Source organism: Hylobates moloch, unplaced genomic scaffold (assembly GCF_009828535.3).
Source record: "Hylobates moloch isolate HMO894 unplaced genomic scaffold, HMol_V3 SCAFFOLD_5, whole genome shotgun sequence".
NCBI lineage: Eukaryota > Metazoa > Chordata > Mammalia > Primates > Hylobatidae > Hylobates > Hylobates moloch.
In genome coordinates, this window is record NW_026652280.1 from 137,557,895 (window position 1) to 137,573,048 (window position 15,154).

The following is a 15,154-nucleotide window of genomic DNA, read 5'->3' on the forward strand; positions in this document are numbered from 1 at the left end:
AATGAGGATTATTACTTTAAAAAACTTAAGATATATTTTGTCTGTTTTTGTCTGAGCCATGCAACATTTATGAACTGAAAAACAACTTCTAAAGTTCTACTGGGAAATTTTCTTTAGTATAAAAAATTAAAGTAGTCTTTAAAAAATTCTTATCCTTATTTTAATTCTTACCCTTCTCATTATAGAAATGGCTTCTGTAGATAAGAACCTTGGATACCTTACTTCATCATTTACAATACTGTCAAAAACTTCCTCTTCATCATCACCAGGAAAGGGAGACTAGAAGAAATAACTTTGAGTAAGTTAAAGCAAGTTTTAAGGCAGTAAAATCTTATCACCTATTCAAAGTACAACCAAGATCCAGGCAGTGAAAAAGAAAAAACAGACAAACAAACAAACAAAACCAAAAAACAACAAACCCATGCCTACCAAAACAACAACAACAACAACAAAAGAAATATAAGAAGTGACAATAGATATGTATCTATTACAGAGGGAATACACCATATACTCTTTCTGAAATCTTTAAATTTTACAGACCCTTATAAAAAACTTGTCTATCTCATATATGATATGACTTTTCATTTAATTTCATTCCACTCCATTCCATTTTATTTCATTCACTCAATCACTTATTTGGCCAGTCAATTTTTAGAGTGTCTAACAGATAGTAGGGAATATTTACATAATAGATACAATCCCGAAGAACCTCAATCTTGTGGAAAGACAGAAGAAAATGGATAAGGTTAATATGGTAATAAATGTTATAATAAAGGAAAGCACTCTGAGGAGATACATCAGATATAAATGTGCTTTGGATTTTAAAGTCAATAGTAAATCAATGGTGGTAAAACACAATTAGAGATTAGCAGGCATAATGACTGTATTAAGAAGCAGCTGCCAACAAAATTAGACTGAAAGGAACCCAAAAAGCACACATTGCCAGGCATTTTTAATGCTCTAAACACAAAAAGTTTTAGGGTATTTCCATAAGCTCAGTATTAAAATCATTTTTCATAATGACCCTGAGACATAAAAAAGTAGTTACATTATATTCAATATGACAATTTGATTCACAAAGAAATAAACTTTCAACTATGCTAAAAACGTGACTATCAAATGTGACTGCCTGCCTCAGATTTTCAGATGGCTTAAAAATCACTCAGTCATTTTTAAAATCAGGAAACGAATGTCTAAATATCATTTACTTCCTTAAAATCACTGAAATGAATCAGTATCTTGAACCTTATTTTCTCACTGGCTATTGAAGAAATATAGGCTTACTTAGCCTCGTTAGATTTGATTTGGCTGCTTGCTTCCAATTAAGTTTTAAAGAATAATAAGCAGAAAGCAATATCCAGGGAAAGTGAGCAATCTTTAAGGAATCTGTGAAAATAAATTCAGAATCCAACTTCTTAAGGCTGAGCTTCTAATCTTGCTCATAGCTAAGAAAATTTCAAAGCTTTCAGTTACCAATACCTTAGAGTTTGTTCATTCACTCACTCAAAATACATAAATCAAATATACTACATGGGACAATGTAGCACACTCAAAATATATAAATCAAATGTACTACATGGACAATCTAATTCTTCTGGGGACTGAAACAGAAGAATTAGATTAGTAAGTAAGTAATTAGTAAGTCAGGAGAAAATTTTATTTTACTAGGATTCTCAATGGGAATTTCAATAGATAATACAAAGACAGCACTTTTGTCTTCTGCTTGAACAATTTTTACTTGAAAACTCACTCTACAAGTCTGAATAGCAAAGAAATATCTATACATTTCTTAAAATATGTAGTATCTTTTTTCTGCAAATAGATTGTAAGCAAACAGGGCTAACAACCGAAAGCTAACAAATGTGTTTTAAGCACATTTAAAGGAAACCAACAGTCTGTTCAGATGTCAACACTGATAGTATCTAAAACCACGTCCAGCATTACGTTCAATCTCTCTGGTATCTTTACTCCCATCTGAGACAGGAAAAAGGGGACTTGGGATGTCTGTTTATTCCTGGAGTCTTTACAGTAATCAAAACTAGTAGAAGTATACAAATCTGAACATGTATAATATATCCAGCGAGTTTACAATTATTTGTAATAGAGAAATCTGACATAAACTTTAGCCACACCTTACTTTTATCATAGTTAAAAAGGAGTTATCACTAGCGTTTCACTAATGCTATAAAATTATGAAGCAGACTGATGAGTTTTAAGTTTAGTTCTTTTCCCAGCTACCCTCTTGTAGAGATACTAAAAAGAAACTGCAAGAAACAACTGTGAAGAAATAGCCAAATCCACTGTCTTTTATCTTCTAGGTAATAAAGAGCTCAATCAATTAGCCCTTTTAAAAAATATGAAACAGGAGCTTCCTTGTTTTCTGCCAAACCCTCCAGTGGCTTTATAATAGGAGGGAGTAGATTCAACTGGCGATTAATTCTACAGTAGTTGGTAATAAACTCATATTTTGCACATGTCATCTCTAATATGGAGAGTAAATTTTAAGCAAGCACACAATTGAATCTCATACGTCTCATACTTACTTGAATATTACATTAAACAAAACAAAAAAAACCCTCCAAAATGTTACTTTTAAAATAAAGGAAGGGGGTAGGGAGGAGTTCAAGTATGCCAGAGCTTACAGCAGATTAACTATTTTATGAGAACTTCTGGCACTCTCAGAAAGTAAAAGCCACTGTGGACTGGAGCTAAAATAAATCTTTCCAACCTAAACACTGCACAACAGCTTTTCTAAATAGAGGTGAAAAATTCAGATCTGGACCACTAGTCTTAAGAACAGAAACAAGGCTGGATGAATTGAAGATCCTATCCTGGAGCAGCAAAGCATAATGCTTTAGATATGTTCTGGAGCCAGAGTGACAAGGTTAAAATTCCAGCTCCACCGTATGAGAGCTGTGTGACCTTAAGCAAGTCATTAATCTCTTTGTATCTCTATTTACACCTCTGAAAACGGGCTTAAGATCAGTACTGAGCTTATTAAAGGCTGTTGCAAAATTAAAGGAACTAATATTTAAGGCATACAGTACACTGCGTAGCACATGATAAATTTTATTTTAATTAGCCATACTTCTCCCTCCTTTTCCAAAGAATCCACTTCAAATTGACATACCAAAAGGGGCTATCCATCCGGAGAAACTAAAACCATTTGTTTGTTTGGAGTAAGTGCCAATAAATGACAAGCATAGAACAAAATTTTAGAAATTTCTGATATTCAATTTGATAATTTGTTCATTCAGCCGCTAACTTCTTCAAACTTACAAGTGTACAAGGGAGGCTGCTGGCATGGGGAAACTGCAGAATAATGAACCAATCCCTTAAAACAATTTTTCTTGCATCTCCAGTTCAAGTCCCTTCAAGTAATCTTCAATTACTTATTAGAAGATTTACTCTTTCCCAATTTCACCCCAATTCAACATTTCTAACACTTTATAACATAATAAATTATTAGTCTCCTATTATTGCCTTATTTAACATAACTCACAGTTTCCTAATGGTAATAATTTCTATGTATAACTCAATTATCCTCAGAAATTTAAGTTAATCTATAGAAAACAGGAAAAAAATGCAATTTTTTTCACCTCTACCATTTTTTAAGGTAACACTTCTTTCATTTTTTTTAAAATTGTATTTTATTTAATAATCTAGGAACTTCACAGCCATCAGCAGTTCTATTGCAACTTCAGGTGCAACTGGGAATTCAGGAATCTCGGTGGAGCTGTTAGTGTAGCAATACTTTTGATAGCACATGTGAAGGTATCTCTCTAAAATTGACCTCACTGGTTTCATTCTCAGCAAATTGACCTGGGCCACTCAACATGGCTTTTATCGTTCCTGATGTTAATGTACGTTCTATTTTTACAATAAATTCATGGCCATCAGATGATATCAATTTGACATACATGGCATCAGGGCCTTCACAGCCACCATAGGTTTTCTCCTCTCTCCATCCATTTTGTTCTTACGAAATTCTACTTTGCTTCCCCAGGAACTTCAGTAGTTTCTTGGTGAAGCAAGGATGCAGAGTGTGTTGCTCAGATGGAAGTCTGGAGGAAGTCGAAGGTAACATTTATTTCTGACCAATCTATAGTGGGCTTTTCTTTACAGGTACAGAGTACATTCTTTTTATTAGTCTTTCTGTTATTCCATTCCCTATAAAATGACTATGTCTTAAAATCAGAAAACATAATCAAAGCACAATACTGAAATACAAGGAACTATTTTCAAAGCACTGATAATGCATTCCACAAACCACATAAAAACCTTTATTGAAGGTATTACAGAAAGATAGCTGACTACTAGTATACTATAAATATTTATAAAACTTAAATTCCATTCATACCGAAGACAGTATTAGGTGGTTTTATAAATGACATGCTTTATTATTTCAATCATCCTTCCTCTGTTCTCTTACCTATTTCACACTGCTTACCTCACCAACAAGCATTTCATATATAAGCACGCCAAGGCCCCACCAATCTACAGCCCTTGTATAAGAAGTTTCTGTTAATACTTCTGGGGCAAGAAATTCAGGAGTGCCACAAAATGTGCTTGTTCTATCTCCATATCCCATTCCTGGAAAAGATAAAATGTAAACATTTGTTAGCAAAGAAAACAAATCTAGCATAAAAAAAAAAATGAAAGCTATCTTTGGGAGGCAAAATTAAAGTTGCACATTTGTGCATGGTGAACAAATTCAGACATATCTAAGACATTTCAAGAAAACAGTCAGGACTGGTATAGCAAAAACTGCAATAGCAACTATACTGTCTAATTAATGGATAAATAGAAATAAGATATCCATGTTTCTTTTCAGTTACTTTTTCTTCTTGTCATTACAAGGGAGCTAAGAAATTACAACAAAATGAACTGATTGTGAAGTTCCATCATCTTTCCAATTCAATCTTAAATAAGTTTATTTACTTCATTATAAAAACAACATTCTAAAAAAAATAAGTTTCGAAAATAACAAAAAGCAAACCCTTGGATAATCAGAAGCTGACTAAATGTGTCACATAATACAGAGAGATAGGACCATGTGCAGTGACTCATGCTTGTAATCACAGCACTTTGGAAGGCCGAGGCAGGTGGATCACCTGAGGTCAGGAGTTCAAGACCAGCCTGGCCAACATGGTGAAACCCGTCTCTACAAAAAAAACAAAAACAAAAATTAGCCGAGCATGGTGGCTCCTGCTTGTAATCTCAGCTACTCGGGAGGTTGAGGCAGGAGAACTGCTTGAACCTGGGAGATGGAGGCTGCAGTGAGTCGAGATTGTGCCATTGCACTCCAGCCTGGGTGACAAGAGCAAAACTCTGTCTCAAAAAACAAACAAACAAACAAAATATATATATATCTCAATATATATAATATATATAGAGAGAGAGAGGAGGGGAGAGGAGGGGAGGGGAGGGGAGGGGAGGGGAGGGAAGGGAGAGTACAGGTTGAACGCCCCAATCCAAAAATCCAAAATCTAAAATGCTTCAAAATCTGAAACTTTTTGGGCACCAACATGATGTCATAGAGAATTCCACAGGTACTTAACACAAGACTAGTTTCATGCACAAAATTATTAAAAATATTATATAAATTTACCTTCAGGCTATGTATAAGGTATATATGAAACATATATAAATTTTGTGTTTAGACTTGGGTCTTGGCCTCAAGATATGTCATTATTTATATATGCAAATATTCCAAAATCCAAATAAATCTGAAATTCAAAACATTTCTCATTCTAAGCATTTTGGATAAGGGATACTCAGCCTGTATTAACATTTTAGCTAACTAGTTTTTAAATATATGTTCCTCATAATTTATTAATATGTTAATCAAATAAATAGTCTACATATTGAAGATATTATCTCTATGTATTCCAAAGTGTTAAAAACTTGTCATAAGTGTCATCTTTTTAAGAATTTTAAAGAAAAGCTCTCAATTCTAAATTAAGAATAATTAGGTATGCATATATAGTGACTATAAAATAGAAATGAATTTGTGTCTATGAACCAAGACTTGAAGGGCACAATTTAGATACGTTAGCACATGGAGTGGAGAAATTTTTTTTGGCAAAATTTCTTTAACACTATCATAATGATTTTTATTTTCTTCAATAAAATATTATCTTAAAAAACAGTGATATAGTATTAATATCTATGTAAGTTCTGCACCAGCCTTTTAGTAACTTTGACAAAACCAGGAAAAAGTTAATTAACAAAGAAATATAACTTATGTTTCTTGTAGACTGGTAAAACTCCATGGAAGTGGTTAGTATCAGGCTCTAGATTAATAAATACCTGGTTTAAGTTCCAGTTCCGTCATTTGTTAACTGTGGGAGGTTGGGAAAGTTGTCTAACATCAAATCCTAGGTTTCTTCACTTGTATATGAGGGTTAATAATACCATCTACCAGTGTGGAATGATAAGACAAGGAAGACTCAGAAGGGTGAGGAGGTGGAAGGGGGGTGGATGATGAGAAATTACTTAATAGGTACAATGTATGTTATTTGGGTGATGAATATCCTAAAAGCCCAGATTTCACCACTATGCAATTTATGCATGTAACACAATTGCACTTCTACCCTATAAATTTACACAAATAAAAATAAAATAAAAAATAAAATATTTCCTCCAAAAAAACTATCTACCTTCATACGATTGTTATAAATTACAGGAGATATGCATATGGAGCATTTGGCAAAATTCTTGGCACACGGTAAGCACTCAAAAGTTGTTAGCTATATAATCTACTAAATATGTTTTTATGATACTGCATTAATAAGTCTGGTCATTCAACACACATATTTTCTGCACCTTTTATGTTCTAGGCACCTGTGCCAAGTAGTGGGAACACAAAAATGAGAGTAAGACACAGTCTTTAAGGGGCTGACAGGAGACTAGAGGAAGATGGATATTTATTGATAATTTTACAATAACAAGGGAAGACCAAGATAATGTAGAATAGTGAAGAAGGGCTCCTAAAGCAGACTTGGGAGTTGGGGTAGTAAAAGGGAATCTCTGGTAACTCGCCTGCAGAGGTTACACTTGAGTTGAATGAGAAGGATGAGCAGATGTTAGTCAGCAAATAAGAGTTGGGATGGGTGACAGTGCTAGAGAGACATAGACTATAAGCAGTTCATTGTTGCTGGAGCAAAAAGCACTAAACAGAGAGCAGCAAGAGATGTGGCCGGAGAGGAAGGCAGACAGATCAAGAAGGGCACTGTATGTCACCTTATCCTAGCCACTGAAGAGTTTTCAGCAGGTGTGTGCCATGGTCCGATGTGTATTTATATGGACGCCTTAAACAATTCAGCAATTACATGGCAGGTTGATTTGGGATATAAAAAGACTAGAAATAGGAACAATTAGGAGATTATTATATCTGTCTTGTCAAAACAAGATGATGGGTGGCAGGAGCTGACTGGAAATGATAGATTTCAGAAATATTCAGGAGGTTAAGTAGCAGTAGAATTTTGTGAATAACTACATACGGAAAGTAGAGAACAGGATAGAACGCAAGATAATTCCTTACTTTCAGATTGAAGACTGAGGGGATTGTGGTACCAACTCCCAGACTACCTGCGGAAAATAAATGATTTTTGTTTCGGTAGTGTTTGAGGTGTCTCTTCACTGTTCAGGCAGAGCTGTCTAGCAGATAGTTGAATATATATCTTTGGAATCCATAGGAAAGGAAATAATAGATTTGGGAGTCATTAGGACATAGCTGCTAGTCAAAAAATTGCAGTGAAGAGCAGCTGGCTAAGGAGAGATGCTGAGAAACAAAAGCATTTAGATCAACAGTGTCCAATAAAAAGAAGCCCAGTCAAGAAAAAACTTACTTGATTCAGCAATTAGGTCAGTGGGTATGTGATGGGCATATATCTACAGAGTTCATTCATTTATTCATCCAACTACTTATTAATCAAACACTCACTGAATACTTAAGATGTACCATGCACTGTGTTATGTACTATGGAAACAAAGCTAAATAACAAACAGAAGCCACCAGTGCAGAGGGAGATAGACAATGTTAGTACTAGTAAACAGAAAGAACTATGTCCATTTTTTTATAATTGGGGAAATAAGACTCAAAGAGGTTAAAACTAAGTTTTCCAAAGACAAACAGCAAATAGTGGCAAAGTCACGATTCAAACCTAGAACTGTTTGGTGCCTAAGCCCATGATCTTTATCCTTTCTTATGTTACCTCTGATTCAAATTTCCCCAATTTACTTATTTACTTTTGAATATACAAAAAACATACATGAGATACCTATCTCTATTTATTTTCTATTTTTAAATGTTTCCAGCTTTAAGAAGCTAGAAGGAAATTATCAGGCCTATGAAATTCACTGTGTACAGTCTCACCAGAATAAACGATTTTGGTGCTTAATCAATACTTCCTTAAAGTAGTGACAAAATTATTAATCATGCAGAGAAGCTTACTATGATTTCTATACATCTAACCTTATTTGTATTCACAGAACAAATTCTTAATGTGATAATTAGGTTATATAAGCAATGTTTTCATTATATCTACAATGTCTTAATGAAGAATAAAGTTAAAAGTACAGTTTGTTTTCCATAGACAAACTTGAAAACTACTGATGTACAAAGAAACAGTAATTTTGAATCAGAAAAGAAACTTAAAAACATTCGATTACCTTCTTTGCAAAGACCAAAATCAGCAATTTTCACAAAGCCCTCTGTATCTAGCAATAAGTTATCCAATTTCAAATCTCTGTTCAGGATAAAAAGATACAGCATGAAAAAAAATCAAAGAAATCAATAGGTTATACAGTTTAAAAAATTGCAATTGGAACTGTACTTTATTAAAAATGGGATTTCCAAGTTATGATTTGAGATTTAAATACTATATCACAAACATTCAGTTTTCTTCCTTTTGGTAAGTTTATTGCTCTATATAAGGTAGCTCATGAGAAATTCTTCTCCTGTTACATAAAAAAGGAAGAATGTATTTAATTTGTTATTTGTGACAATCTAATTTAATCTTTTTTTTTTTTTTTTTTGAGACAGTCTCACTTTGTCACCCAGGCTGGAGTGCAATGGCACGGTCTCAGCTCACTGCAACCTCCACCTCCCAGGTACAAGCGATTCTCCTGCCTCAGCCTCCCAAGTAGCTGGGACTATAGATGCCTGCCACCACACCTGGCTAACTTTTGTATTTTTATTAGAGAGGGGATTTCACTATGTTGGCCAGGCTGGTCTTGAACTTCTGACCTTGTGATCTGCTGGCCTCAGCCTTCCAAAGTGCTGGGATTATAGGCGTGAGCCACCACACCCAGCCTTTTTTTTTTTTTTTTTTAAGACAAGAGTCTCGCTCTGTCACTCAGGCTAGAGTGCACTGGTGTGATCTTGGCTCACTGCAACATCCACTGTCCAGGTTCAAGCAATTCTCATGCCTCAGCCTCCCAAGCAGCTGGGACTACAGGTGCCCACCACCAAGCCTGGCTAAGTTTTTTTTATTTGCGGTAGAGATGGGTTTTCACCATGTTGGCCAGGCTGGTCTCGAACTCCTGACCTCAGGTGATTCACCTGCCTCGGCCTCCAAAAGTGCTGGGATTACAGGTGTGAGCTACTGCACCTGGCCAACTTAATCCAGTTTTAAAGTTTGCTTATATACCATCCATAAGAAAGAACTGCAAAGCTAACAGTATTAATAAGGCATCAGAGGGCAAGTTTCATCTTCTGAAAGAATAAGAGAAAGCTATCCATTCATACTAATTGTTTACAAATTAGGCAAATTGACAATATTTTATCCATTTTTTTCAATTTATTTTTTATTTTTGTGAGACAAAGTACTCACTCTGTTGTCTAAGTGGAGTGCAGTGGCATAATCATGGCTCACTGCAGCGTTGACCTCCCAGGCTCAAGCAATTCCCCCACCTCAGCCTCCTGAGTGGCCAAGATACAGGCAGATGTCATCACTCCTGGCTGATTTTTATATTTTTTTGTAGAGACAGAATATCACTATGTTGCCCAGGCTGGTCTCAAACTTCCAGACTGAAGCAATCCTCCCACCTTGGCCTCCGCAAATGCTGGGGTTACAGGCATGAGCCACTGTGCCCAGGAAATATTTTATCCGTTACATAAAACAGAACCTTATCGTGAAAACATCATTATAACCTTACTGGCTGGGCATGGTGGCTCACAACTGTAATCCCAGCACTTTGGGAGGCCGAGGCGGGTAGTCACCTGAGGTCAGGAGTTTCAAGACCAGCCTGGCCAACATGGTGAAACTCCATCTATACTAAAAATACAAAAATTAGCTGGGCATGGTGGCGGGCACCTGTAATTCCAGGTACTCAGGAGGCTGAGGCAGGAGAATCGCTTGAACCCAGGAGGCAGAGGTTGCCATGAGCCGAGATTGTGCATTGCACTCCAGCTTGGGCAACAAGAGCGAAACTCCGTCTCAAAAAAAAAAAAAAAAAAGCTTAAATAATCCAATGTTTATAGTCTTCTAATTCTGACTAGCCTTCTCATAATCTGCTTGGTCCTGGGCAGTGAGTACTAGTCAAAGTGTGGTTCACAGACTAGCTGCTGGGCCACGAATTACAGAGATCAGCTACATCACCGATACACTATTTAGTTCAGTTGACAATAAGGCTTCTTAATGAGGGAAGCAGTGTGATGTTTTACATTCTAACACAAGCTACTTGTCTCATCATGGACACGTTTTTAGTAGTATTGGTCTATAGAGGTTTTTTGCAATGAGTCGTTTGAATGCAAAATATTCACTAGGATGAATATTGTTCAGAAATGCCCTATCACAGACCAACTCATAATTTGACTATTTTAATTAGAAAATGTGCTATGGATTAGGAAACAAAAAGTTCATCATATATTCATAGTGCTAACCACATGTCTTTCAAAATTGGGGTTTGCCTTACAGGTGAAGGAGAAAACTAAGAAGCGGTTAAACATAAAATATTTAAGAAAAACAAAATACTATCTTTAATTCTAAATCATACCAAAGCAAGCCATTAGAAAAAATTAAAAATTAACTTACCTATAAACAATTTTGTGTTCATGTAAATACTGCAACCCAAGAACTACACAGGCAGCATAAAATCTGTTTGAAGAATTAAATCAATAGGAGTTTAATAAATTTTATTGCTCTTGAATCCCAGCTTATATGTTTACACTTCAAAGCAGACCTATCATTAATTTATTTCACAAATAATTATTTAGTCCCTACTATGTATCACACATTGTGCTAGATATTAGGTGTAAAATTTAAAAATGAGAAAAGTACAGTCTTGACAATGGAAGCCATTAACTTTGCCTAGTGGAGTCACTGAGAACCTCAGAGGGGACATTTGATCTGGTTCTGCAGGAGGAATTACAATATACCATAAGGACAAAGGACAGTGTGACAGGCAGAAGTTTTGTGGGGGAATAATAAAGTACTTACCTGAGAGAAAAAAGAAATAGAGGTGCAAAAGGCGTAACATGTTTGATAACAAATAAGTTTGGTGAGGCTAAAGTAAAGGATGGGTGTATCTGGGGAAGAAGTAGGAGATTAGGCTGAAAAGATAGCCTGGGCGAAGGACCTTGAATGTCATATTATGGATACTGAAATTTTTTCTCTTAGTGACAGAGAATCAAACCATTTTAATCAGAGGAGAATGATGGCATTTATGTTAAAGTTTTCTGGTAGCAATGCGAAGGATGGAGAAGTAGGTAGAGATCCAGAGGAAAAAAGAACAGATAAGCCTTTTATCATAGTATAGATGAAAAGATCATGAGAACATCCACTGCAGTGGCAACAGAGAGACAGATTCACAAGAACTTAAAAATTAGCATGACAGAAGGGGGTATCCCGTTACAGGATAAGGAAGTGGGAAGAGCTAAAGGTAACTTTCAAGGTTTCCATCTTAGAATGAACAGATAAAAGAAACATAGAGGTAGCCAAGGTTGTGTGACAAAACTAAGTTTGGCATTTGACAGGTTGACTTTGTCTGTGGGGCAGGTGATGATATGTAAAAGCTGGGTATATGGGTTTGGATCTCAAAAAACCTGGGCCGAGAGACAATAATTCTTGAGGCACAGGACCATGTTTGACTTTTTCAGTTTTTATCCTAAATGCATTAGCATAATGCCTGATATACATGATAGGCTTATTGAACAAGGAGGAAATAAATGAATAGACTTAAAAATGCAAATGTCTTCAGTGTAGAAGAGCCTATAAACAGACACTTAGGATAATTAGTTTTTAATTATAAAAGTAATAACATGAATATTTTCTCTATAAAACGTAATATGCTTCTCCAAAGTACACTATTTAATCCATCTATCTCCATCTCACCTCATTCCACTGCCGTTCATACAGGTAACAATTCTTGTCACTTAACGTTATTCCAAACTTTCAGAATATGTTTACATTCACATGTAGATAATATAGCTATGTTTTATATTTGCCTATTTTTATTAAAAATGGGCCAATAATTTTTATTTATGTAATTTTTTTTGAGATGGATTTTGCTCTTGTTGCTCAGGCTACAGTGCAATGGCGAGATCTCAGCTCACCGCAACCTCCGCCTCCTGAGTTCAAGTGATTCTCTTGCCTCAGCCTCCTGAGTAGCTGGGATTATAGGCATGCGCCACCACGCCCGGCTGATTTTGTAATTTTAGTGGAGACGGGGGTTTCTCCACGTGGTCAGGCTGGTCTTGAACTTCCGACCTCAGGTGATCTGCCCGCCTTGGCCTCCCAAAGTGCTGGGATTACAGGCGTGAGCCACCGCGCCTGGCATTTTTATTTTTTCTATTTATTTATATATATATTTTTTGGTTTCTAAAAAGATTTATTTTGTTTGATTTATTTACTTTTAAATTATACTTTTAAGTTCTGGTTACATGTGCAGAATGTGCAGGTTTGTTACATAGGTATTCATGTGCCATGGTGGTTTGCTGCATCCATCAACCCGTCACCTACATTAGGTATTTCTCCTAATGCTATCCCTCCCCTAGCCCCTCACCCCCAGTGTGTGATGTTCCCCTCCCTGTGTCCATGTGTTCTCATTGTTCAACTCCCACTTATGAGTGAGAACATTCAATGTTTGGTTTTCTGTTCCTGTGTTTGTTTGCTGAGAATGATGGTTTCCAGCTTCATCCATATCCTGCAAAGGACATGAACTCATCATTTTTTATGGCTGCATACTATTTCATGGTGTATATGTGCCACATTTTCTTTATGCAGTCTATCACTGATGGGCCTTTGGGTTGGTTCCAAGTCTTTGCTATTGTGAACAGTGCTCCAATAAACATACGTGTGCATGTGTCTTTACAGAATTTATAATCCTTTGGGTATATACCCAGTAATGGGATGGCTGGGTCAAATAATATTTCTAGTTCTAGATCCTTGAGGAATCACCACACTGTCTTCCACAATGGCTTAACTAATTTACACTCCCACCAACAGTGTAAAAGTGTTCCTATTTCTCCACATCCTCTCCAGCATCTGTTGTTTCCTGACTTAATGATCGCCGTTCTAACTGGCGTGAGATGGTATCTCATTGTAGTTTTGATTTGCATTTCTCTAATGACCAGTGATGATGAACTTTTTTTCATATGTTTTTTGGATAAAGGTCTTGAGAAGTGTCTGTTCATATCCTTCACCTACTTTTTGATGGGGTTGTTTTTTTTCTTGTAAATTTGTTTAAATTCCTTGTAGATTCTGGATATTAGCCCTTTGTCAGATGGATAGATTGCAAAAATCTTCTCCCATTCTGTAGGTTGCCTGTTCACTCTGATGACAGTTTCTTTTGCCATGCAGAAGCTCTTTAGTTTAATCAGATCCCATTTGTCAATTTTGGCTTTGGTTGCCACTGCTTTTGGTTTTAGTCATGAAGTCTTTGCCCATGCCTATGTCCTGAATGGTACTGCCTAGGTTTTCTTCTAGGGTTTTTATGGTTTTGAGTCTTATGTTCAAGTCTTTAATCCATCTTGAGTTAACTTTTATATAAGGTGTAAGGAAGGGGTTCAGTTTCAGTTCCCCGCATATGGCTAGCCAGTTTTCCCAACACCATTTATTAAATAGGGAATCCTTTCCCCATTACTTGTTTTTGTTAGGTTTCTCAAAAGATGAGATAGTTGTAGATGTGTGGCGTTATTTCTGAGGCCTCTGTTCTGTTCCATTGGTCTACATACATGTTTTGGTACCAGTACCATGGTGTTTTGGTTGCTGCAGTCTTGTAGTATAGTTTGAAGTCAGGTAGCATGATGCCTCCAAATTTGCTCTTTTTGCTTAGCATTGTCTTGGCTACACGGGCTCTTTTTTGGTTCCATGTGAAATTTAAAGTCGTTTCTTCTTTTTTTCTTTTTTTTGAGATGGAGTCTCACTCTGTCGCCCAGGCTGGAGCGCAGTGGCGTAATCTTTGCTCACTGCAACCTCCACCTCCCAGGTTCAAGCAATTCTCCTGACTCAGTCTCCTGAGTAGCTGGGATTACAGGCGTGTACCACCACACCTATCTAATTTTTGTATTTTTAGTAGAGACAGGGTTTCACCATGTTGGCCAGGCTAGTCTCAAACTCCTGACCTCAAATGATCCACCCACCTCAACCTCCCAAAGTGCTGGGATTATAGGCGTGAGCCACCAGACCCAGCCTAAAGTAGTTTTTATAATTCTGTGAAGAAAGTCAGTGGTAGCTTAATGGGGATATAGCATTGAATCTATAAATTACTTTGGGCAGTATGGCCATTTTCACGATATTGATTCTTCCTATCCATGAGCATGGAATGTTTTTCCATTTGTTTGTGTCCTCTCTTATTTCCTTGGGCAGTGATTTGTAGTTCTCCTTGAAGAGGTCCTTCCCATCCCTTGAGAGCTGTATTCCTAGGTATTTTATTCTCTTTGTAGCAACTGTGAATGGGAGTTAATTCATGATTCGGCTTTCTGTTTGTCTATTATCGGTGTATTATGCTTGTGATTTTTGCATATTGATTTGTATCCTGAGACTTTGCTGAAGTTGCTTATCAGCTTAAGGAGATTTTGCGCTGAGACGATGGGGCTTTCTAAATATATAAGCATGTCATCTCCAAACAGAGACAATTTGACTTCCTTTCTTCCTATTTTAATAAACTTTCTTTCTTTCTCTTGCCTGACTGCCCTGGCCAGAAC

At 36.3% G+C, this 15,154-nt stretch overlaps 1 protein-coding gene and 1 pseudogene across 4 annotated transcripts in view; both read right to left on the bottom strand.

Moving 5' to 3' along the window:
• PKN2 (protein kinase N2) overlaps positions 1-15,154 on the bottom strand; it is a 143,683-nt gene that overhangs the window by 3,331 nt on the left and 125,198 nt on the right. For all 4 annotated transcript variants that reach the window (XM_032155445.2, XM_032155444.2, XM_032155446.2 and 1 more), the window contains 4 exons: positions 11,043-11,105; positions 8,677-8,753; positions 4,451-4,593; positions 172-279 (listed from right to left, as the gene is read on the bottom strand). In XM_032155445.2, the coding sequence (XP_032011336.1) occupies positions 172-279; positions 4,451-4,593; positions 8,677-8,753; positions 11,043-11,105 (391 nt within the window). The remainder of the gene's footprint in view (positions 1-171; positions 280-4,450; positions 4,594-8,676; positions 8,754-11,042; positions 11,106-15,154) is intronic.
• On the bottom strand, positions 275-4,442 carry LOC116469809 (elongin-C-like; annotated as a pseudogene).